General features: G+C 47.1%; 1 protein-coding gene across 1 annotated transcript in view; it reads left to right on the forward strand.

Annotated features, from left to right (window-relative positions):
* Window positions 1–25,792, forward strand: part of LOC140387050 (integrin alpha-E-like) — a 434,586-nt gene that overhangs the window by 77,157 nt on the left and 331,637 nt on the right. The window contains exons 3-6 of the mRNA XM_072470061.1: window positions 4,998–5,101; window positions 6,893–6,960; window positions 17,159–17,273; window positions 19,618–19,731. Of these exons, the coding sequence (XP_072326162.1) occupies window positions 4,998–5,101; window positions 6,893–6,960; window positions 17,159–17,273; window positions 19,618–19,731 (401 nt within the window). The remainder of the gene's footprint in view (window positions 1–4,997; window positions 5,102–6,892; window positions 6,961–17,158; window positions 17,274–19,617; window positions 19,732–25,792) is intronic.

A 25,792-nucleotide genomic window follows, 5' to 3' on the forward strand; every position in this document is an offset into this window, starting at 1 on the left:
GGCCTCGAGAGATTTCAGGAGAGAGCTATCAGCACTGTGCCTTCCCAAGACTTCCAAACAGAGGTTAAGCTTTCACAGATCTGGCTGGTGACTGCATGCAGCCTTTTTATTCGAGGTTTAAACTTGCACAGATTGGCTGGGTAGAGAATGCTTGCAGCATTTAAATCAGAGGTTTAAACTTTTACAGGCCTGATTGTTTCAAACCTCAGCAGCCTCAGCTGAGAGAACCTGTTCTTCCTGAGGTATAAGAAGTACTAAATTAAAAATGGAGCCAGTACTCCTTCCTCCCAGAAACCTCTGGGACACCACCAATTACAATTGAGAATAGAATTTGCCCGGAATCCCAGAAGGACTGATTGGCTGTTGGCCAAGTCCATCAGAATGAATCATGGGTTACACCACAGAACTGCACAGAGAGTATTCCCCTTGGGCCAGTCCAACTAGAAGCTTGCAGTGGGGGAGGGGGGTGGCGAGGAGAGAGGGGGGGATTTCAGTTCAAAACTAAAGTCTGTAGTTTTAAAAATGGAGAATCCCGGCAGGGGTGCGCGTGCTGGAAAACGGGCTGGCAGGTTGGAGAATACCACCCAAGGTCTGCAATTCTGAGGCAGCTAGAAAGGCAGGAATTAAAAAGGGAAAACAAGGATTGGAAAGAGGTTCCTCACAATGTATTAATCATTTGAATCCCCAAACATCAGAACAATCATGCTTTTTAAGGGAATGTTAGTGGGCATTTGGAACAAGGTGGTATTTTGAATCATTAGCATACCTATAATTTCATTCAAATGAGGATATGGAGCTGGATAAAGAGTAAAGATACAGAGCAACCCTAATTTAACTGAACGACAGAATAAGTTAAAAGGCCTTTCAGAGGGTAATTAAGTATCAACCACATTGCTATGGATCTGGAGCAACATGTAGGATCGACTCGGTAAGGATGGCAGATTTCTTTCCCTAAAGGATATTAATGAACCTGATGGTTTTTTTTCATGACAATCAACAATGGTTTTATTGTCATCACTAGAATTTCTGGCACGGTGGGACTTGAACCTGGGGTGTGGGGAATAGGACAACGTGGTAAGTCCATTCTGAGAGCTGCGCAGTTACAACGAGTTGTTGTGACTGGGATGCTGGATGAATGCGTGAGGTTGCAGAACTTTTTGATGTCTGATGCCAGGATAACCTACTCCAGGTTGCACCTTATCTCAGGACTGATACATGCCATTGAGGCGTCCCATCCTTCAGAACATCAGGGAATTGTGAGCGAGATGTGCGATGATGCACTGTCATCTGGAAGGCCATGGCCAAAATTACGAAGAGTAGTAATGATTGTGTTCATGATAGCCCACAATGGAGGGGAATTGTCCAGGAAGGCACTCAGTACATTTCCTCCTCCTCCTCCTGAAATCTGCTGGGAATAAGGAACACACAAGCATGCCTGCCTTGTCTGGCCAGTGCAATAACCTCTTTGATGCCTCCTCAGCTGCCAGGACCTCATCACCATCATCCTGTTCAATGTCTTCCTCATCGCAGGAGACATGCAATTTCTCCATCTCCTCAATCTGCCTGGTCCTTCTCCCTTTGTAGCACAAGGTTGTGTAGTGAGCTGCAAGTCCCTCGCATGCGTGACAATCTCTGGGGAACGTACTAATGTGCTTCGCCAGATCTAGTCAGGCATCCGAATTGTATTTTCAGGAACCCTATGGTGTGTCCAGGGCGCAACATGATCCTCATTATACCTTCTCTTAGCAAGAGTCTGAGGCCACTGCATGGGTGTCATCAACCATGTCCTTTTCAGTAATCCTTGTGTTTGAGGAGCCAAACCTACCATTGCAGCCTCAAGGGCTCTTTACGCATGATTTGGAGGATTATCCTCTGTGAGTGTTCCATGGCTACATTTCCAATAGGCTTCTTAAGCTTGCCTAGTCACCCAATAATTCAGTAATTTGATAAGACTCTGGTGAATTTGAAATTTGCACATGATCGTTAAAACTAGGGAAACAATCATTGATACTTTGAGGGAATAGTGGTGCATGAATGGGCATAATTGCTTCACGTGCCTGATTGCATGCATGTCAATTGAGCTGTGGCTAAGATGTCTCAGCTATGGCAGAATCCCCATTTTAGAAGTCTCCTTTCAGTTAGGTGTCCATTTAGTTCCCCAATCTCTAGTTGTGTGTTTCTGTGCAATGTTCCCCCCTCATCGGTCCCAGTGGAATCCTTGCCCTGTGGCCCCCACCCTTCGCTCAGCTTTGGCTTGCCCCTTCCTGACTGCAGCCCTTGCCCTGCAGCATAATACCCACCTTAAAGCTGGTTTGCTCACTATCACCTGAATCCGAGGCGTTGCATCCTGTGAAGCCTTGCACTGATCCCTGTGAACACTGCACTAACAAAGTTGTGTGAACTAACCTCGGAAGTGCAGGTTACTTCCTGTTGTGAAACACACCATTTAATTGCATGCCAGTGTGGGATTTAAATTCAACATGGAAGGATGATTTTGGAGAGTCGGCATCATTGCGAGATGCAAAAATGTGTTCTAATGGGGTTTATGGCATTCAGTGGCAGGAAACAAGCCCCGCCGTTGATGGGTGAAGCATGCAATTACTTTCTGGTTTTACGTCATCGGAAATCCCATACTGATCTTTCTCATAAGACTTTACTCTCAAGCCCCCATGACACTGGACAATATTTTTGTTTTACATTTATTACTAACCTCTGATTTCTGTCCCATAGACAATTTTGTACCCGTGTTATCACTGTCCTTTTAATCCCATAGCATTTATTTCTGCCAACAAGTTTATTACATGGTTTTGAAACTTAAAAAGGATTTTTACAGAAAATTTTCCTTTTTATTATTTTATATATGAACCTTCATGTTAATCATGAATGTTGACATAACGTCTGACTCCACCACTAACATGGGAAATGAGCTCCACAGCCTAAGAACTCTATGTGAAGATGATTCTCCTGCCCTTTAGGATATTTCAGGAGAATGTTATGACCACAGACGAAGTTATCCCAGAGGGATATCTCAGAGGGAAACTTGTCTTACTGATCCCATCCTTCTCTTTGTATTTTGAAAACAAGAAAAAATTACTGATCCCAGGAGCATAGAATGTCAGGAACATGTTTGGGATTTTATCATTAGTAGATTTATTAACAAGAAGAAAATAAAACTTAAGCACACAAGATTAAAGTTATACAGTTAAAACAGCCTTACAAAGCACTTCCCAAAAAACAACGTAGGCAGAACACACCAGTCATCACTTCCTTGGCAACATTCTCTGAATAGATTTTTAACGATAAAAATCCAGTAATGTTACCCATGGCAAAACTGCTGCCACCTTGGTGGAGGTATACCACACAGTTTCTCAAAGCTTCCACTCTGCTGGGGAAATCAAAGAAGATTCAGAAAGAAGATTGCTTTCTGACCCAAAGACTTTTTCTGTATGGCTGTTCAGATTTTTTATCTTCTCTCAGCACGGAGCTGTCCCCAGGATGTCTTCCCTACACAGCCACAACAACTCATGAGAACATAAGATCTAGGAGCAGGAGTAGGCCATCTGGCCCCTTGATCTTGCTCCGCCATTCAATAAGATCACAGCTGATCTTATTGTGGACTCAGCTCCACTTAGCGCACACTCGCTAATTCCTTTACTATTCAAAAATCTATCTATCTTTGCCTTAAGAATATTCAACAAGGTAGCCTCAACTGCTTCACTGGGCAGGGAATTCTACAGATTCACAACCCTTTGGGTGAAGACGTTCCTCCTCAACTCAGTCCTAAATCTGCACCCCCCTCATTCAGAGGCTATGCCCCCTAGTTCTAGTTTCAACTCAACAAGGCATCTCTCCTTAAGTATCCTTTTTTTTACTTCTTCAAATCCTTGTCCTCAGCACCTCTTTGAACTCAACTTTACCAAAATATAAGACTTTTTGTGATTTCCTATTGCCTCCCCTTTCAGGTCAAATAAATTTAATAACCGGCCCTCGTTTCTTTTTGAAAATTTTGTCCACAACAGCAAAACTGGTGCCACACCTGGACCAATTCACCTACCGTTGAGGGGCTAGCACCAACGCCACGTGGAACACGATCAATTCCAATGACAAACGGTGCGGGATTCACCGGGTTCATGATTGACACTCAGGAGGCTGACAAGCTGCAATGCATCTACACACTTCACTCCCCATATACACTCATCCCAGCCAACAAGATGGCACTGGTTGTGCTGGAGCGCGCCCCTCCCATTGGTGGGTTGGCCGAGGCCAGCGGGCACCTAGGAGGGTGCCTTGGGGGGAGACCCATACGATCTGTGGCACTAAGTTCACAGTGGGCAGTCAGCAGCGTGCACAGCAGCAAGGCTGTTCCGTGCCCTTCCACCCCGACTCCACAGCCCACCTGGCACCTCCCACTACCCGCCCAGCCCTTGAAGTGCCCCCGCGGCCAGCGGATCGACTTTCAGCAAACTATGGCGATCTTAGTCACTTCCCGTACCCCCTCCCCCTCAGCAGCCACGGCACCTGTTTCACCAATTTTAAGTGAACCTTGCCGTCGGGAATTTGCCCCAGTGGAGGCGGACAAACGCGGAGGCCCCGGAGAATACCGGGTTGGGCTACTAATGATATACAAACGGTGTTTACTGCGGTCCGGTACGCATTGACGCTGCTGTCGAGGTGACGGAGAATTGTGATTTTGCGTTAAACTGGCAGCCGCCACAATTTGGCGACGGAACCTATTCACCGCCCAATCGTGTTTCCCGATTCCGGCGCCAGCCAACGGGGAATCCATCCCTGAGCTTTGAAGAAGGTGATTCATTTAAAGTATTTCTTATGTAGCGTGGAACGCAACTGGTACAGAATACATTCTGGTGAACACTTGTCTGTAGGTTAATTACTGACACAATGATTGTGATTTGTTTTACCTAGAACATGATGAAACTTAGCATTATATTTATATATTTGACTTTATTTCATTTATATATTCTTATTTTTGTTAATAGGATATTGGTCAGTTCTCCCCTGTATACCAATGACAACAGACACTATGGGAGGATAGAAAAATGCAATATAAAAACACAACAGTGTGAACATGTCAATCTCACAGGTAATCCATATCAGAAACATTTTACAGTTTATTGTTAATAAATTATGTGTTTCAGAATTTTGAGATGTTTTTAAAAGCTCATTTATGATGCAAGGCCTTTCTAGATCTCAAGTAAGAATTCAAGGACAACTTGAATTAATATAGTACTCCTTATGGACTGAAAACATTCTCAGAGTATTCGGGACAGAAATGGTGAATTGTGGGAATGTGTACAATGAAGGAAAATAAATTTGTACAGTGGGATTCGCCGATCCTGAGACGAAGGCCGGGATTCTCCGCTTGCCGACGCCGAAATCGCATTCGGCGATTGGGCGGAAAATCCCGTTAGTCGCCGGAATCGGGGGCGGTGTCTGTTTTCAGATGCTCCGCCCCCTCCAAAACGACAACATCAGTGAGTACATGGCACGCCGTTGGGACGGCTTCAGGATGACATCTGAAGGCCCTCCCCCAATGCTCCACCCACAATGGGCCGACTTCCCGACAGCGTGGGGCGCGTGTGCTCTGAGTTTTCGTCAACCTCGCCACAGTCGGGGGGGGGGGGGGGTGGAGCATTCTGCTGGCAGGGGAACTTTGGCGGGGGCTTGGGAGACTAGTGGGGGATGGTCCAGGGGTGGCGCAGGGGATTACAGGGGGCATTCACTGGCAGGCTGGGTCCGTGCACGGCCACGCCATGTTGTATGGCGCCATCACTGCACGTCACCGCCAGGCGCATGCGCGGCCGAGGACCCAACAATTCTCTGGCTGTTTCTGTCGGGAACGCCGGGGGTTTTACGTGGCGTGGCTGCTAGCCCCCCATCGTAGTGCGGCAGGTATGTATTACGGAGGGGGTTGTCAGCAGAGGGGTAGCCCAGACTGGGGGTGGGGGGGGGATGTGAAGGTGTCGTGCGGTGTCCATGTCCCTAGCCAGTCTCTCTTCCCCCCCCCCAAATCAGTGAACCTGGAGGCGATCAGAGCATTCCGTGTGCTTTTTTACGACAAATAATGCCAGTTTTGTGGTCATCATTACTGAGACGAGCTTTCAATTGGCACCTTCTCACTCGAGCATGGTCAGTTCTTGATCTATTAACAAACACGGCATCTGGCATAATTCAGTCGTTGGCGCCTGTCCAATACCTGTGAGAAACTTTGGGCTTTGACTTTAGTCTGTCCCAGGTCTGACTGACTGTTTTAACTGTCAGAGGATTAAACTTTATGTTTGAGGTCTACTTTTACTCAACAATCATAGATTATCATAGAATTTACATTGCAGAAGGAGGCCATTCGGCCCATCGAGTCTGCACCAGCTCTTGGAAAGAGCACCTTACCCAAGGTCAACATCTGCCCCCATCCCCATAACCCAGCAACCCCACCCAACACTCAGGGCAATTTTGGACACTAAGGGCAATTTATCATGGCCAATCCACCTAACCTGCACATCTTTGGACTGTGGGAGGAAACCGGAGCACCCGGAGGAAACCCACGCACACACGGGGAGGATGTGCAGACTCCGCACAGACAGTGACCCAAGCCGGAATCGAACCTGGGACCCTGGAGCTGTGAAGCAATTGTGCTATCCACAATGCTACCGTGCTGCCCAAACTCTAACTTTAAAAAGTACCATCCTGTCGAGCGATAAAGCCTCGGGCGATATGATATTGGACTCGTCTTCTGGTTTCAGCAGCAAGCAACAGATATCAAGATAAGCAACAATAAAATAACCCATGAACAGTCTAGGAAAGGACTGAATGATGCCCATCTCTTGTGCGATGTTTAATATGTAAAATGGCAACCTTTTGCTTTTGTGTTTTTCAGAAGCTAAGCAATCTCGTATCAGGCCCGGCTTCGCCATGGCTGTCAGTTCATCACACACTCAACTCTTGGTAAATGATAAAGTACTGGATAATCCACTTGTTAACAAAATTGAAGCTTTTGGGATATCAAAGGGACTGTAGTAGAATGGCTGAGAGACAGAAAGCAGAATGTAATGGTGAATAAAAACAGAAAATGCTGGATAAATGCAGCAGTCCTGACAGCATCTGTGGCGAGGGGAAAGCAGAGATCGGAATTCTCTGCTTGGGAGACTGGGTGCGATCTAACCAAAATAAAACAATCCGTTCTGGGACGGATTAGCGGGGTCATTCCCGGCGTTCGCAGCGTGACCCCGCTATCTAATGTCACTCTGTCTTGTTTTTGTTCCCCTGAGGCTGCATTTAGCATCATTGCCTGCACGGAGGAGGTCCAACGTGCAGAGCTACTCACTGCAGGAGGGGATCGGGATGCCATTTTAATTACGCCTCAATCTCTCAACGCCCCAATGCAACCCATGGACCCCCCCCCCCCCGCAACTCACTAAAAAGTGATCCTCAGGCCCCCCCCCCCGCACCCCACCTCATATGGGCAGGCCACCCTTGGGCCCAAATCCATGGCTTGGGCACACTGCCAGCTTGACACCTTGATGCTGCCAGCTTGGCACCCTGACAGTGCCCCTGCCACCCTGGAAGTGCCACCTGAGCACCCTGGCAGTGCCAGGCTGGTTCCCAGATGTCACTGCCAGGGTGGTAATAGCAAGGTGCCCAGGTGGTGCCAGGGTGCCACCCTGCCTGGAGGCCGACCACCCGGAGCCTCCGATCGCCTGGGAGGCAGACACCGCCAGGTACCATTCCGCGGGGACCAGTATTAATGGGGTCCGGCTGGAGTCACCACGGCGAATCCAGTAGATACCGGGTGGCTGATCAATCCAGCGGCAGCACAGCTAACTGGATTCTTAAACTCACTTAGCCAAGCAAGAGTGAGCGGGACCCAAAACACGACGTCTCGCGAGACCTGGTTGGATCTCCCGAGGCGTATCAGCCATTGGAGTTCCGGGGGAGGCCTCTCCTGGGATCTACTGGCTTGGTCCCGCACTGATTTCGGCAGGAGGCAGCCGGTAAATCGTGCCCACTATGTTCTCCTGCCGGATGAATAGCAACTGAGTTGCGCTCGCGCTGGGAGCATAAATCTGGAATTGATTCACAATCCTTTCCCATGCAAATATCTGCATGGTGGGGATGGCAAGGGATTCCATCGTGAATCCCGTTATTGGGCAGCCATTTTGAGCTGTGGCCGAATAGTGAGGTCCTGCGGCTGTGCTTCAATATTTATAGACATCTCCCTATGATTGACAGCTCCTTGTACACATCAAAGACCGTTAAGTGCTTTCTGCAGAGAAACAGAGGAAGTGGGAGCACTTAAAGTACTTAACTGGTTAGTTTCACAGCTGACTACTTGAAAGCCACTCAAGTGTGAAAGGAGATGAATTGAACAGCTGCAGGCTGCTGGCTTTGTGTGGAAGCTGTCAATCACAGCCTAGTTAAAGCAATTTCACAGAGATATGAATGAAAGGCTTTCAGATCTGGTGGGGATCTCTCTAATTGGGGGGTCTCTGGAGGGTGTCTCTGTAATTGGGTGTCTCTTTTCTAGGCGGACCACTCGTGGGGGGCGAGTGGGGAGATCTGATAGGGGTGGGGTCAGCAGGATTTGCATTGTGTGGGGAGGAGAGGGTTGCTGTCCGATAGACTTTTGGGGAAACTCCCTTAGAGAGTTGCCCCCTTGGCTCACCACGGGATCCATTGCATCAAGGCCACATTTGTAAATACCTGCAACAATTCTTATCCACATGAATCCCTGCCCAGAGGACTGGAGAATCTCGTGGACTTGGAGGGTATCGTGCCAGCCTGTTAATAAGATGCAAATGGGTCTAATTGAATGCTGGGCGGTTGAGAATCTAGCCCTGAATTAACATTTCAAGTTCAATATGACTTCTTCAGAACTGGTTAATAGTTTTTTTTAGGTGTATCCCAGATGTTGGTATGAGGACCACCTCTCTTTCTGACTATAAGAACATGAGAACTAGGAGCAGGAGTATGCCATCAGGCCCCTCGAGCCTGCTCCACCATTCAATGAGATCATGGCTGATCTTTTTTGGACTCACCTCCACTTTCCGGCCTGAACAACGTAACCTTTATTCTTCAAATCCCTTTATTCTTCAAAAAACTATCTATCTTTATCTTGAAATTTATTTAATGAAGGAGCCTCAACTGCTTCACTGGGCAGGGAATTCCATAGATTCACAACCCTTTGGGCGAAGAAGCTCCACCTAAACTCAGTCCTAAATCTACTTCCCCTTATTTTGAGGCTATGCCCCCTAGTTCTGCTTTCACCCGCCAGTGGAAACAACCTCCCCGCATCTATCCTATCTATTCCCTTCATAATCTTATATGTTCCTATAAGATCCCCCCTCATCCTTCTAAATTCCAACGAGTACAGTCCCAGTCTACTCAACCTCTCCTCGTAATCCAACCCCTTCAGCTCTCGGATTAACCTAGTGAATCTCCTCTGCACACCCTCCAGCGCCAGTACGTCCTTTCTCAGGTAAGGAGACCAGAACTGAACACAGTATTCCAGGTGTGGCCTCACTAACACCTTATAACCTCCCTAGTCTTAAAAACCACCCCTCTAGCAATGAAGGCCAAAACTTCATTCGCCTTCTTAATCACCTGTTGCACCTGTAAATCAACTTTTTGCAACTCATGCACTCGCACATCCAGGTCCCTCTGCACAGCAGCATGTTTTCATATTTTATCATTTAAATAATAATCCCTTTTGCTGTTATTCCTACCAAAATGGATAACCTCAAATTTGTCAACATTGTATTCCATCTGCCAGACTCTCACCCATTCACTTAAACTATCCAAATCCCTCTGCAGATTTCCAATATCCTCTGTACTTTTTGCTTCACCACTCATCTTAGTGCCGCCTGCAAACTTGGACACATTGCACTTGGTCCCCAACTCCAAATCATCTATGTAAATTGTGAACAATTGTGGGCCCAACACTGATCTCTGAGGGACACCACTAGCTACTGATTGCCAACCAGAGAAACACCCATTAACCCCACTCTTTGCTTTCTATTAATTAACCAATCCTCTATCCATGCTACTACTTTGCCCTTAATGCCATGCATCTTTATCTTGTACAGCAATCTTTTGTGTGGCACCATGTCTAAAGCTTTCTGGAAATCCAGATATACCACATCCATTGGCTCCCCGTTGTCTACTGCACTGGTAATGTCCTCAAAAAATGCCACCTAAATTAGTTAGGCACGACCTGCCCTTTATGAACCCATGCTGCGTCTGTCCAATAGGACAATTTCCATCCAGATTCTCGCTATTTCTTCCTTGATGATAGATTCCAGCATCTTCCCTTCTACCGAAATTAAACTAACTGGCCTATTATTACTTGCTTTCTGCCTATCTCCTTTTTTAACCAGTGGTGTCACGTTTGCTAATTTCCAATCCGCCGGGACCACCCCAGAGTCTAATTAATTTTGGTAATTCATTTGCATTTGCAATTTGCCGAGCCATCTCTTTTAGTACCCTGGGATGCATTCCATCAGGGCCAGGAGACTTGTCTACCTTTAGCCACATTAGCTTGCCCATCACTACCTCCTTAGTGATAAAATTCGTCTCAAGGTCCTCACCTGTCATAGCCTCATTTCCATCAGTCACTGGCATGGTATTTATGTCTTCCACTGTGAAGACCGACCCACAAAACCTGTTCAGTTCCTCAGCCATTCTCCCATCCCATTATAATCTCCTTTGTTAAGCACAAAACACGAGTGTTTGATTTTACCTTCTCCCTCCATCTGTATTTTAAATTCCACCATATTGTGATCGCTCCTTCCCTAACTATGAGATCATTAATCAATCCTGTCTCATTACACAGGACCAGATCTAGCTTTTTCCTTCGTAGGTTCCATTACATACTGTTCTAGGAAACTATCGCGGATACATTCTATAAACTCCTCCTCAAGGCTGCCTTGAGCAACCTGGTAAAACCAGTCGACATGTAGATTAAAATCCCCCATGATAACTGCTGTACCATTTCTACATGCATCAGTTATTTCTTTGTTTATTGCCTGCCCCACCATAATGTTACTATTTGGTGGCCTGTTGACTACTCCTATCAGTGACTTTTTCGCCTTACTATTCCTGATTTCCACCCAAATGGATTCAACCTTATCCTCCATAGCACCAATGTCGTCCCTCACTACTGCCCGGATGTCGTCCTTAAATAACAGAGCTACACCACCTCCTTTACCATCCACTCTGTCCTTCCGAATAGTTTTATACCCTTGGATATTTAACTCCCAGTCGTGAACATCCTTCAACCATGTTTCAGTAATGGCCACTAAATCATATTCATTCACGATGATTTGCGCCATCAACTCATTTACCTTATTCCGAATATGTGGAGATGCCGGCGTTGGACTGGGGTGAGCACAGTAAGAAGTCTTACAACACCAGGTTAAAGTCCAACAGGTTTGTTTCAAACACTAGCTTTCGGAGCACTGCTCCTTCCTCGGGTGACTGCGCCTTCCTCACCTGAGGAAGGAGCAGTGCTCCGAAAGCTAGTGTTTGAAACAAACCTGTTGGACTTTAACCAGGTGTTGTAAGACTTCTTACTGTGCTTATTCCGAATACTATGAGCATTCAGCTAAAGTACCCTTATGTTGGCTTTTATACCTCCATTTTGAATCTTGACAACGCTATCCAAAGTAACCTCTCCTAAGTTATTTTTCCTTTTAACTTTTCTCCTAATTTTCCTTATCTTTGAACCCATATCTTCATGTAATAACCTGCTTTCTATTTATGTATTTACTTCCCGTTTTATTCCTTTTAGTCTTACTGAGCCTATTCACTGAGCTCTCCTCAGTCACTGTACCCGGAACTGTGGCCCTTTTTGATTTTTGACTATGGCTTCTGTGCCTTACACTTTCCCCCTTACCGGCTTTTGTTTCTGCCCCCGTTTTATTTCCCTCCGACTTCCTGCATCGGAACCCATCCCGCTGCCACATTAGTTTAAACCCTCCCCAACAGCTCTAGCAAACACCCCCCCAAGGACATTGGTTCCAGTCCTGCCCAGGTGCAGACCATCCGGTTTGTACCTCCCCAGAACCGGTTCCAATGCCCCAGGAATTTGAATCACTCCCTCTTGCACCATCTCTCGAGCCACGCATTCATCCTATCTATCCTGACATTCCTACTCTGACTAGCTCGTGGCATTGGTAGCTATCCTGAGATTACTACCTTTTGAGGTCCTACTTTTTAGTTTAACTCCTAACTCCCTGAATTCAGCTTGTAGGACCTCATCCCATTTTTTACCTATATCGTTGGTGCCTATATGCACCACAACAGCTGGCTATTTCCTCCCCCTCCCCTCCTCCTATCCCTTCCCTCCCCACCCCCTCCCCATCCCCCCTCCCCTCCCCTGTGGCTGTCCCCCTCTCTAACGGGTATACCATTTTGGATACTGTTGGGGGGATAACCTATCAGGGGAAAACAACAGCAGCCAGAACAGTGGCAACACAACTGGCTCTGTTACTCGGCAGGGAAGGGCAAAGTGCAGGAGTGCGATAGTTATCAGGGACTCAAGAATAAGGGACACAGGTAGGCGCTTCTGTGGACGTGAAAGAGATTCCAGGGTGGTGTGTTGCCTCTCTGGTGCCAGGGTCAAGGACGTCTCTGAGCAAACACAGGACATCCTGAAGAGGGAGGGTGAACAGTCAGATGTGGTTGTACACAGGTAGTATGGGTTGAAGTCAGAAATAGGAAAGGAGCAGTCACCTTGTTAGGAGTTTTCTATAGGCCCCCCAATAGTAGCAGAGATGTGGAGGAACAGATTGGGAAACAGATTTTGGAAAGGTGCAGAAGTCACAGGGTAGTAGTCATGGGTGACTTTAACTTCTCAAACATTGAATGGAAACTCTTTAGATCAAATAGTTTGGATGGGGTGGTGTTTGTGCAGTGTGTCTAGGAAGCTTTTCTAATACAGTATGTAGATTGTCCGACCAGAGGAGGGGCAATATTGGATTTAGTACTTGGTAATGAACCAGGGCAAGTGATAGATTTGTTAGTGGGGGAGCATTTTGAAGATAGTGATCACAATTCTGTGATTTCCACTATAGTAATGGAGAGGGATAGGTGCGTGCAACAGGGCAAGGTTTACAATTGGGGGAAGGGTAAATACGATGTTGTCAGACAAGAATTGAAGTGCATAAGTTGGGAACATAGGCTGTCAGGGAAGGACACAAGTGAAATGTGGAACTTGTTCAAGAACAGGTACTACGTGTCCTTGATATGTATGTCCCTTTCAGGCAGGGAAGAGATGGTCGAGTGAGGGAACCATGGTTGACAAGAGAGGTTGAATGTCTTGTTAAGAGGAAAAAGGAGACTTATGTAAGGCTGAGGAAACAAGATTCAGACAGGGCGTTGGAGGGATACAAGATAGCCAGGAGGGAACTGAAGAAAGGGATTGGGAGAGCTAAGAGAGGGCATGAACAATATTTGACGGGTAGGATCAAGGAAAACCTCAAGGCCTTTTACACATATGTGAGAAATATGAGAATGACTAGAGCGAGGGTAGGTCCGATTAAGGACAGTAGCGGGAGATTGTGTATTAAGTCTGAAGAGATAGGAGACGTCTTGAACGAGTACTTTTCTTCTGTATTTATAAATGAGAGGGGCCATATTGTTGGAGAGGACAATGTGAAACAGACTGGTAAGCTCAAGGAAATACTTGTTAGGAAGGAAGATGTGTTGGGCATTTTGAAAAACTTGAGGATAGACAAGTCCCCCGGGCCTGACGGGATATATCCAAGGATTCTATGGGAAGCAAGAGATGAAATTGCAGAGCCAATGGCAATGATCTTTTCGTCCTCACTGTCAACAGGGGTGGTACCAGGGGATTGGAGAGTGGCGAATGTCGTGCCCCTGTTCAAAAAAGGGACTAGGTATAACCCTGGGAATTACAGGCCAGTTCGTCTTACTTCGGTGGTAGGCAAAGTCATGGAAAGGGTACTGAAGGATAGGATTTCTGAGCATCTGGAAAGACACTGCTTGATTAGGGAGAGTCAGCACGGATTTGTGAGGGGTAGGTCTTGCCTTACAAGTCTTATTGAATTCTTTGAGGAGGTGACCAAGCATGTGGATGAAGGTAAAGCAGTGGATGTAGTGTACATGGATTTTAGTAAGGCATTTGATAAGGTTCCCCATGGTAGGCTTCTGCAGAAAGTAAGGAGGCATGGGATAGTGGGAAATTTGGCCAGTTGGATAACGAACTGGCTAACCGATAGAAGTCAGAGAGTGGTGGTGGATGGCAAATATTCTGCCTGGATCCCAGTTACCAGTGGCGTACCGCAGGGATCAGTTCTGGGTCCTCTGCTGTTTGTGATTTTCATTAATGACTTGGATGAGGGAGTTGAAGGGTGGGTCAGTAAATTTGCAGACGATACGAAGATTGGTGGAGTTGTGGATAATGAGGAGGGCTGTTGTCGGCTGCAAAGAGACATAGATAGGATGCAGAGCTGGGCTGAGAAGTGGGAGATGGAGTTTAACCCTGAAAAGTGTGAAGTTGTCCATTTTGGAAGGACAAATATGAATGCCGAATACAGGGTTAACGGTAGAGTTCTTGGAAATGTGGAGGTGCAGAGAGATCTTGGGGTCTATGTTCATACATCTTTGAAAGTTGCCACTCAAGTGGATAGAGCTGTGAAGAAGGCCTATGGTGTACTAGCGTTCATTAACAGAGGGATTGAATTTAAGAGCTGTGAGGTGGTGATGCAGCTGTACAAAACTTTGGTAAGGCCACATTTGGAGTACTGTGTACAGTTCTGGTTACCTCATTTTAGGAAGGACGTGGAAGCTTTGGAAAAGGTGCAAAGGAGATTTACCAGGATGTTGCCTGGAATGGAGAGTAGGTCTTACGAGGAAAGTTTGAGGGTGCTAGTCCTTTTCTCATTAGAACAGAGAAGGATGAGGGGTGACTTGATAGAGGTTTATAAGATGATCAGGGGAATAGATAGAGTAGACAGTCAGAGACTTTTTACCCGGGTGGAACAAACCATTACAAGGGGACATAAATTTAAGGTGAATGGTGGAAGATATAGGGGGGATGTCAGAGGTAGGTTCTTTACCCAGAGAGTAGTGGGGGCATGGAATGCACTGCCTGTGGAAGTAGTTGAGTTGGAAACATTAGGGACCTTCAAGCAGCTATTGGATAGGTACATGGATTACGGTAAAATGATAATGTGTAGACTTATTTGTTCTTAAGGGCAGCACGGTAGCATTGTGGATAGCACAATTGCTTCACGGCTCCAGGGTCCCGGGTTCGATTCCGGCTTGGGTCACTGTCTGTGCGGAGTCTGCACATCCTCTCCGTGTCTGCGGGTTTCCTCCGGGTGCTCCGGTTTCCTCCCACAGTCCAAAGATGTGCAGGTTAGGTGGATTGGCCATGATAAATTACCCTTAGTGTCCAAAATTGCCCTTAGTGTTGGGTGGAGGTGTTGACTTTGGGTAGGATGCTCTTTCCAAGAGCTGGTGCAGACTCAATGGGCCGAATGGCCTCCTTCTGCACTGTAAATTCAATGATAATGTATGATTAATCTAGGACAAAGGTTCGGCACAACATCATGGGCCGAAGGGCCTGTTCTGTGCTGTATTTTTCTATGTTGTATGTTCTAGGCACTAACGACATAGGCAGGAAGAGCCACGGGGTCCTGCAGAAGGAGTTCAGAGAGTTAGGAAGTAAGTTTAAAAAGCAGGACCTCTAGGGTTGTAATCTCAGCCAGAAGGAGGAGAGTGGTGGTGGATGGGGATCATTCAGGTCTCTGTTCAAGGAAGAAGCGGAGAGCCCTTAGACCATCCTGATGGGAATAGAGGTGTGGAAGGATTGGACATCCATGGCAAAGATCCACAGTGTAGTTTTATCATAAATGAAGGCAATGCAAGGGTTAATGAAATGTATACAGACAGCCACTTGAGGGAGCTAGTCCCATAGGTTCATAAGGGATGGGGCTAAGTCTTGTGGGACAGAAGATGATGAAGAAGAAGAAGAAGAGACAGACAGAAGATAGTGAGGGATGAGAGAGAGAGCAATTGTGCACTTGGGAGTTGTGCAGTTAGAGATAGCAGAGTTTAATATAGAAACCTACTTTAGGAATGTGAACGAATCTTAGTTAGTAGTGTAATAAATTTATAGTTTTGTTCGTTACCAAAGCTTTGTGTTCTTTATTCAACACTATGCATCCGAGCCATCCAGGTGAAGCAGAATAGAGAACACAACACACAGTGAAGATAATCCATGGTAAAGATCCATTCTGATCTCTGAATGTGCCACCATCAGCGCTCTTCCTAGCCATTATCACAACTATTTACATTCCCTTTGTCTTTTTGGCCACGATATCTTTGTCAATCTCCACCTATCGCTGGCCCTCTATCCAGCCCCACTGTCCTACACCACCGCACCCCCCCAACAGTATAAATCTGACCCAATTCCAGTTCACTCTAGCTTTGACAAAGAGTCATCCAGACTTGAACGTTAGCTCCGTTCTCTCTCCACGGATGTTGTTAGACCTTCTGAGATTGTCTTGCATTAATAGTTGAGTGCCCTGGAACACAGGTAAGTATAATCTGGAGATGCTGGGGCCTAGCAAGCAGGCTGTGGCCATTGGGGATGGGTGAATTTGGGGTTATTATGGGCTGAATGCCTTTTTTGTGCTTAAACATTCTGTGAATCAATGATTTTGAATTTATACTTCCCATTTCTCTTCCTCAGCCCCATTCTTGTAGTTACCTGATACACTCATCATGTTACTATTCCCACTTTTTTACATTGTTATAAAATGTGCTATACGGTAGCACAGTGGTTAGCACTGTTGCTTCACAGCAGCAGGGACCCGGATTTGATTCCCGGCTTGGGTCACTGTCTGTGCAGAGTCTGCACGTTCTCCCCGTGTCTGCGTGGGTTTCCTCTCGGTGCTCCGGTTTCCTCCCACAAGTCCCGAAAGAGGTGCTGTTAGGTGAATTAGACATTCTGAATTCTCCCTCTGTGTACCCGAACAGGCGCCGGAATGTGGCGACTAGGGGATTTTCACAGTAACTTCATTGTAGTGTTAATGTAAGCCTACTTGTGACAATAATAAAGATTATTATTATTTAGAACAAATAACTATGAGAGCTAACAACTATAATAATATTACAGTTGTGTCGGCAACAACGGAAACGGCCCAGTAAGGACAGTGAAACTTTGAATGGAGTCTGCGCAGTCATGTCTTCAAAACTACAGGAAACACGTTCTTTTGAACCTGCCTCGTTGGGTGTGTATAGATCCCTTCAGTTACTGTCTGTCTTGTGTATTGATTAATTATTATACTAAATTCTCTTGATTATTAGTTGACTTCTTAAAAACCCTAAATGGGAATGGATGGATGGTCTGGTGTTTTGTTTAATCGTTTTGGGTGGGTGGGGGGGTCAGACATAGTTCAATAGAATCTTCGCTAAGGAGATTAATGAGTGACGCGGAGACCACGAGATGGATTCTCCGATCCCCGTCGCCGAAACCGCATTCGGTGACGGGGCAGAGAATCCCTGATGACGCCAAAATCGGGGGCGGTGGTGCTTTCGCAATCTCCGCCCACGACCTCCGAATGTTGGCTGAGGCCCACCCCGCGATGCTCCGTTCCTGACTGGCCAAGTTCCCGACGCCGTGGGTTGCATGTGGTCTCACCGGTCGGGAACTCAGCGTGGCGGCTGCGGAGTCAGTCCAGCGCCGCCACAGTTGGGAGAGGGTCAATCCGTGGGCAGGGGTGGACATATTCAGGGCTGGGGCACTGTGGTGGGGCGGTCCGGGGCACATGGGACGGAAGAAGGGGGGGCACTATTTCACGGGCCGGGTCCACGAGCGGCATCTGCCATGAAGCACGACGCGGCCTAGCGGGCCGCCGCCGAGAGCATGCGCAGCCACAGCCCCGGCAATTCTCGAGGCCGTATCGGAAGCTAGAGCCGGGTGCTCTACGCTGCCTCCCTGCTGGCCCCCAGCCAAACGGACGATCGGTGGCCGTTTCGCACCAGTTTTCCTGGCGTAACCGTTCCCATGCCGGCATGGGGACATAGTCTCCAAATCGGAGAATCCAGCCCCACATTTGGGACATACAGCAAGATTTGTAGATTTGCAGAATTGTAATAGTGCAGAAGGACGTCATTTGGCCAACCCAGTCTGTACCAGCTCTCTGAATGACAAATTCGCTTAGTGCCATTCTCCTGTCCTCTTCCTATAAACCATACATTCTTTCTTTTCAGATAACAATGTAATTCTCTTTGTACGCTTTGATTGAACTTGACTCAAAGACACTCTCAAAGTGTATTCCAGACATTAGCCACTCGCAGCATGAAAATGGTTTTTCTCACATTGTGAGAGAGGGAGTGCACGCGAGAGAGGGAGCGCACGCAAGAGAACGAGACAGTAAATGTGCATGAGAGAGTGAGAGCGCTCGAGAGCTAGTATGCATGAGAGCGCAAACACATGATAGTGAGACAGCGAGCATGCGCGAGAGAGTGCAATGTAATGATTTTTCCAATAGACAGTTTTGTTATTGTAAAATGTTAAAACAGGGACAAAGAACAGGATAAAAACAGAACATTCTCGAAATACTCCGCAGATCAGGCAGTTCAAACATTATCCACCAAATATCTTTTATGTCAATAATCCCGTATCTTACTCTGAACTTCCAGGCAGTTAGTGAAGCCAATGCTTTCTTACAAACCACAGACCATTGCATCGATATTAACTCCCCTTGTCCCCCTACAAGAGGAGGTCTAGAGGTGGATGGGGGCACAAATCTGGTCCTTTATTGTTAACTTTACTGATCATTTCATCCTCATGAGGACAGACTACCTCTGTCTCATTTGTACCTATGTATGTCAAACAACAGACACCTGAAATCCTTCAGCAAAGGATTCAGCCTGCTGTCTTTGATCTTAACCCAGAAAACCTGAAATGAGCAGAGAAGTTCTTCCTGGTGCCCTGGCCCCTTAACCAACAAGCACAATAAACAGTCTATTATATTTTTGCATGTGAATCTTATCTGTGCAAATTTGCTATTATGTGTTCTTCATTGCTGAAGTCAACCTGGATTACTGGAGTTGGAACACACCTTCTGACTCAGCGGTGAGAGAGCTACCAGTGATCAAAGGTTGATGTACGCAGTAAACCGGGAAGGCGATGGCACAGTGAGATTTTCACTGGACCAGTAATCCAGAGACCGAGGGTGATGCTCTGGGACCCAGGTTTGTAATCCCTCCATTGCAGATGGTGAAATTTGAATTCAATAAAAATTAAAATTCTAATGATAACCATGAAACGATTGTCATAAAAAAACCCAACTGGTTCACTAATGTCCTTTAGGAAGGAAATCTGTCGTCCTTACCTGATCTCGCCTATATGTGACTTCAAACCCACAGCTCCACTCTTAGCTGCCCTTGAACTGAAATGGCCGAGCAAGCCATTCAGTTCAAGGACAATTAGAGATGGGCAATAAATGCTGGCCTAGCCAGTGGGACATATCCGCTGGGTGAATGAAGAAAAATACATTACAAATGGTTTTGTTTTGAGCTGAAGGTGATAATATCCTTGGTGGTGATAATAATTTGTTGCAATTTCAGTAAAAGACAACAGCAACAAAAATAACAACAACAACAACAACAACAATAACAACAACAACAACAATAACAACAACAACAACAATAACAACAACAACGAAGACCGTGATTTCCCAGGTAATGGACCACCACATGATACACAGGCTATTTGCAGATTAAAAGAAATTCCAGACTCTAGACCGGTTACTGTTGTGTATTAATTTAGCACTGTGATGTTCAAACTATAACTAAAATTAAGATAATAAATCTATTTACTTGTCAGCATTAGCTTTAATAATAATCCGATGGAATTACAATAAGGAAAAGTTCTGAACATTTTGATATGGATTTTCCTGTGTGATGGATGAAGACATTTCTGACACACATTGTAATCTATGTAGCTGGTGCAGTAATGGGTAAAACCCAGGGTTAGTGTGTGTGACTGCTGCAGTAATATTAAAAACAAATCCTGGTTTAAAAGACAGGGAGGCACTCTGGTTTCAGAAGGGATAATTAAAGCATCGTAAAGGTAAGTTACTGGGCACGATTCAGCCACCGCGTTGTGCCCGATGCGGAGCCAGGCTGAAGCCCACGAGAGCCCCAAATCGGACACCGATTCATTTAAATACCCGGATGCTGCTTTCACCCGGCTCCTGGGAGTCAAGGTCTGCGCCTGCGAGACCTCGACAGGGTACAGTCCAGAAACATGGACCAGGCACAATGGCACCTCGGGGGGTCTCTCAGGCCATGAGCGACCCCAGGGTAGTCAGGGGCAGAGCAGGGTGGTACCCTGGTATTCCCCCAAGAACCTTGGCATTGCCAGCCTGGTGTAAGGAACATTTTTAACTCCCTTGTCTAATCCTGATCTCCTTTTCCACATTGTATTCCATCTGCCACTTCATTGCCCACTCTCCCAGCCTGTCCAAGTCCTTCTGCAGCCCCCCTGCTTCCTCAATATTACCTGTCCCTCTGCATATCTTTGTATTATCTGCAAACTTAGCAACAGTGCCTTCAGTTCCTTCTTCCAGATCATTAATGTATATTGTGAAATGTTGTGGTCCCAGCACCAACACCACTTGTCACCGGCTGCTATCCTGAAAAATACCCCTTTATCCCACTCTGCATTCTGCCAGTCAGCCAATTCTCTATCCATGCCAGGATCTTACCCTTAACACCATGGGCCCTTAACTTATTTAACAATCTCCTCTACGACACCTTGTCAAAGGCCTTCTGGAACATTAAATAGATCATGTCCACAGTTTCTCCTTTGTCTAACTTCCTTGTTACCTTCTCAAAGAACTCTAACAGATTTGTCAGACATGAGCTCCCTTTGACAAAACCATGCTGACTCAGTCCTATTTTATCATTCACTTTCAAGTACTCCACAATCTCATCTTTAATAATGGACTGTAAAATCTTACCAATGACCAAAGTCAGGCTAACCGGCCTATAATTTCCTGCCTTTTGCCTCCTTCCAGGGGTGTTACATTAGCCATTTTCCAGTCCTCTGGGACCTTCCCTGCCTCCAGTGATTCCTGAAAGATTACCATCAATGCCTCCACAATTTCGTCAGCTATCTTCTTTAGAAACCTGGGTGTAGTCCAGTGATTTATCCACCTTCAGAGCTTTCTGTTTCCCCAGAACCTTCTCCTTAGTTATGGCCATTATACTCACCTCTGCCCCCGGTTCTCCTGGAGCTCTGGCATCCCACTGGTGTCTTCCACCGTGAAGACTGATGCAAAGTAACTATTCAGTTCTTCTGCCATTTCTTTGTTTCCTATTATTACTTCTCATATTTGTCACTTTTTTTGCTCTGCCTGAAGTTCGAACCCTGCCACCTTCTCTACTCTCTATTCTATTACGTGGTCTGGAAACTTTACTAACCTCTCCTGAGCCCTCGGCTCCTTTAACTCATCATTGGCCTGCACTTCTACCTTCTCTTTTAACTTTGATTTTCTAATTCTCCAGACAACTGAACCCTCTGACCCACTATTTAGTTTACAGCTCTATCTACAGCCCTAGTTATGCCTACACCCTTCCACTCTCAATTCCTATCCACTCTATTGATGCCCTAAGCACCATTACCAGTGGCTCAATTGCCAGTGCGAAGAGCATCAGGGACAATGTAACACCCCCTGTTCCTCGCTGTAAGCTAAACTAACCCAAACTGATATTGTTTGTATGCGCACTAGCTGTGAGGGTGCTATAAAACAGACTAAACAAACCCTGGCCCAAGACCAAACCGCCCCAATTTTTGGAAAGATACTCCCACTCAACCCGCTTGAAAGCATTTTCAGTGTCCATAGATATTATTACCTCCGGCCTGACAGGGGCGTCATAACCACATTTAACAACCTCCTGATATTTGATGATAACTGCCGCCCCTTTACAAACCCTGCCTAATCCTGCGCTATCACCCCTGGTATCTGATCTTCTAGGCAGATCGTTAAAACCTTGGCCAACAACTTCATATCCCCATTGAGAAGCAAAACTGGTTGATAGGACCCACAGTCCACTGGATCTTTGTCGTTCTTACGAATCAGTGAAATCGCGGCCTGTGCTAATGTGGGTGGAAGCTCCCCCTTTTTCATTGAGTTGTTGAACAGTTAAACCAGGAGTGGCCCCGATATTGTGGCAAACCTTTGACAATTCCACTGGTCCCACCCAGGTTGCATCATCCTAATGCCTCCCATCATCTTGTCCAGCCCAACTGGGTTCCCAACCCTTGCATTTTCTCCTCCTTCAACACCGGGAAGTTTAAGCTGTCTAGAAACTGCTTCATACCCGAGTCTCTTCCCCGTGGTTCCAATCTGTTTAGCCTCTGATAGAAGAATTTGAACGCTCCATTCACCTTACTTGGGTCAACGACCACCCTTCCTCCAAAGTCGTTTATCTGCCTAATTTCCCTCTCTGCTGCCTGTCACCTTAACTGGTGCGCAAGCAGCCTCCTGGCCTTTTCTCCGTATTCGTAGAATATACCCCTGGTCCTGGACAGATTCCCTGCCGCTTTCCTCGTCCATATCAGATAGAACTCCATCTGGAGTTTCTTTCTCCTTTAATAGATCCCCTTCAGGAGCCTCTGAGTACCTTCTAACAACTGCTAAGATGGCTTCCACCAGCCTCAGCCTTTCCATCCTTTTTATTTTGTCTTTATGAGCCTTAATCAAAATGAGCTCTCCACTGACTACTGCCTTCAGCGCCTCCCGAAGTATGGAAGGTGAGGTCACCTCATTCTTGTTGATCTCACTGTAGGAGCTTCAATCTTTGCACAAGCCCCCTCTTCCGCCAGCACGTCTACATTTGACCTCCACTGTGGATGTTGAGATACCCCCCTCTCCACACACATATCCAAAATATGTGGTGTGCGATCTGATAAAACGATCACCAAATATTCCGAACCTACCACCCCGACATCAACAACTTATCTATAATTTGAAAATCGATTCAGAGTACACCAGGGGCGAAATTCTCCGGAAACGGCGCGATGTCTGCCGACTGGCGCCCATAACGGCGCAAATCAGACGGGCATCGCGCCGCCCCAAAGGTGCGGAATGGTCCGCATCTTTGGGGGCCGAGCCCCAACCTTGAGGGGCTAGGTCGGCGCCGAACGAATTTCCGCCCCCGCCAGCTGGCGGAAAAGGCCTTTGTTGCCCCGCCAACTGGCGCGGAAATGACATCTCCGGGCGGCGCATGCGCGGGAGCGTCAGCGGCCGCTGACAGTTTCCCGCGCATGCGCAGTGGAGGGAGTCTCTTCCGCCTCCGCCATGGTGGAGACCGTGGTGGAGGCGGAAGGGAAAGAGTGCCCCCACGGCACAGGCCCGCCCGCGGATCGGTGGGCCCCGATCGCGGGCCAGGCCACCGTGGGGGCACCCCCCGGGGCCAGATCGCCCCGCGCCCCCCCCAGGACCCCGGAGCCCGCCCGCGCCACCTTGTCCCGCCGGTAAGGTAGGTGGTTTAATTTACGCCGGCGGGACAGGCAATTTAGCGGCGGGACTTCGGCCCATCCGGGTAGGAGAATTGAGCGGGGGGCCCCGCCAACCGGCGCGGCGCGATTCCCGCCCCCGCCGAATATCCGGTGCCGGAGACTTCGGCAAACGGCGGGGGCGGGATTCACGCCAGCCCCCGGCGATTCTCCGACCCGGCGGGGGGTCGGAGAATCTCGCCCCAGATGTACATGTGAGAAAACAATCTCTTTCGCTGTCAGGTGCACAAACCACCACGCACCACATTTGTTCGCTATCCCAAACACTTTCTGAGATCTGGAACACAACGGGTTCAGCACAGGGTTAAGCACCATATCAAAATCTCCACTCGCGATCAACTAATGTGTATCCATGTGTGTCTCAATGTGAGGTTATCCATTTTAACTGAAATAATATAAAAGCAAATTATTATCTAAATGGAGAGCAGATTGAAAATACGTCTGGGCAGAGGGATCTGGGTGACTTTATTCATGAATCGTAGAAAGTCGGTATGCAGGTACAGCATGTGATTAAAAAGGCAAATTGAATGTTAGCGTTTATTGCAAAAGGGCTGGAGTATAAAAGTAGAGAAATGTTGTTGCAATTGTATAGGGTGTTGGTGAGACCACATAGAAGATAGGAACATAGACGAATCTGGAATATTGTGTCCAGTTTTGGTCTCCTTTATTGAGGAAGGATGTGGTGGCATTGAAGGCAGTTCAGAGGAGGGTCACTAGATTCATTCCAGAGATAAAAGGGTTGACGTATGAGGAGAGATTGAACAGTTTGGATTTATACTCACTGGAGTTTAGAAGAATGAGAGGGGATCTGATCAGGGTGTATAAAATACAAAAAGGGATTGATAAAGCAAACGTAGACCAAATGTTCCCCCTTGTGGGGCAATCTGGAACGAGAGGTCACAGGTTGAGAGGCGGTAGATTAGAACTGAGACGAGGAGGAACTACTTCTCGCAGAGGGTGGTGAATTTGTGGAACTCGCTGTTCCATATTGCGGTGGAACCTGAATCATTAACTGGTTTCAAGAAGGAGATGGATATATTTCTGATATAAAATGGGATATGGGGAACAGGTGGGGAGGTGGATTTGAGACCAGGAAGAGATCAGCCAGGATCTGATTGAATGCCTATCCTGCTCCTAATTCCTATGTTCCTATGTACCACATCCGGGATATTAGCCAACAGCTTCTTCACAAAGTCAGCTTCATCCCAATTGGGGGCATAAACATTAACCAAAACCACGGGTGTACCTTCCAATATACCATTTACCATCACGTACCTACCCCATGGATCTCCCACTATGTTCATCGCTGAAAACCCCACCCTTTTGCTAATGAAGACTGCCGCCTATCTCATCACCAGGTCCAACCCCGAGTGGAACACTTGTTCCACCCATCCCTCTCTCAACCTCGTTTGGTCTTTGATCTTAAGATGAGTTTCCTGCATAAACACCATTCTGCCTTCAAACTTTTTAAGTGGGCGAACATGTGGGACCTCTTGTTCGGCCCGTTCAATCCTCAGGTCCCCTCAAGGTGTTTGTCTCCTCCCGCCGCACGATGACTCCATAAAAAGACCTTCAACGCCTGCAGCCCATTTCTTCCTTCCCATCCCCACCTCTCCCAAAGAAATACCCAACATCCCAATATTACCCCCATCAAAACTAAGAACCAGGAAAACTAACCCCCCCCCCATAGCCAATCATAGCTTCCTCTCCCACTTCCATTAATCAGCATTCCTGCTAGCTGGATGATTCCCATGCGACGTTAAAAAACCAAAATCATTGAAACCGATATTTGAAAGCCCCCCTCTGCTCCATCTCAACTAACAGGGCGTCACGGTAGCACAAGTGGATAGCACTGTGACTTCACAGCGCCAGGGTCCCAGGTTCGATTCCCTGCTGGGTCACTGTCTGTGAGGAGTCTGCACGTTCTCCCCATGTGTGCGTGGGTTTCCTCCAGGTGCTCCGGTTTCCTCCCACAGTCCAAAGACGTGCGGGTTAGGTGGATTGGCCGTGATAAATTTCCCGTAGTGACCAAAAAAGGTTAGGAGGGGTTACTGGGTTACGGGGATAGGGTGGAAGTGAGGGCTTAAGTGGGTCGGTGCAGACTCGATGGGCCGAATGGCCTCCTTCTGCACTGTATGTTCTATATAACCCGTACTGTTCAACTCGTAAGTTGTTACCCCCCCCCCCCCCCCGCTTATCCAACTAATTTCCAATCAC

This window comes from Scyliorhinus torazame, chromosome 12, assembly GCF_047496885.1.
Source record: "Scyliorhinus torazame isolate Kashiwa2021f chromosome 12, sScyTor2.1, whole genome shotgun sequence".
Taxonomy (NCBI): Eukaryota; Metazoa; Chordata; class Chondrichthyes; order Carcharhiniformes; family Scyliorhinidae; genus Scyliorhinus; species Scyliorhinus torazame.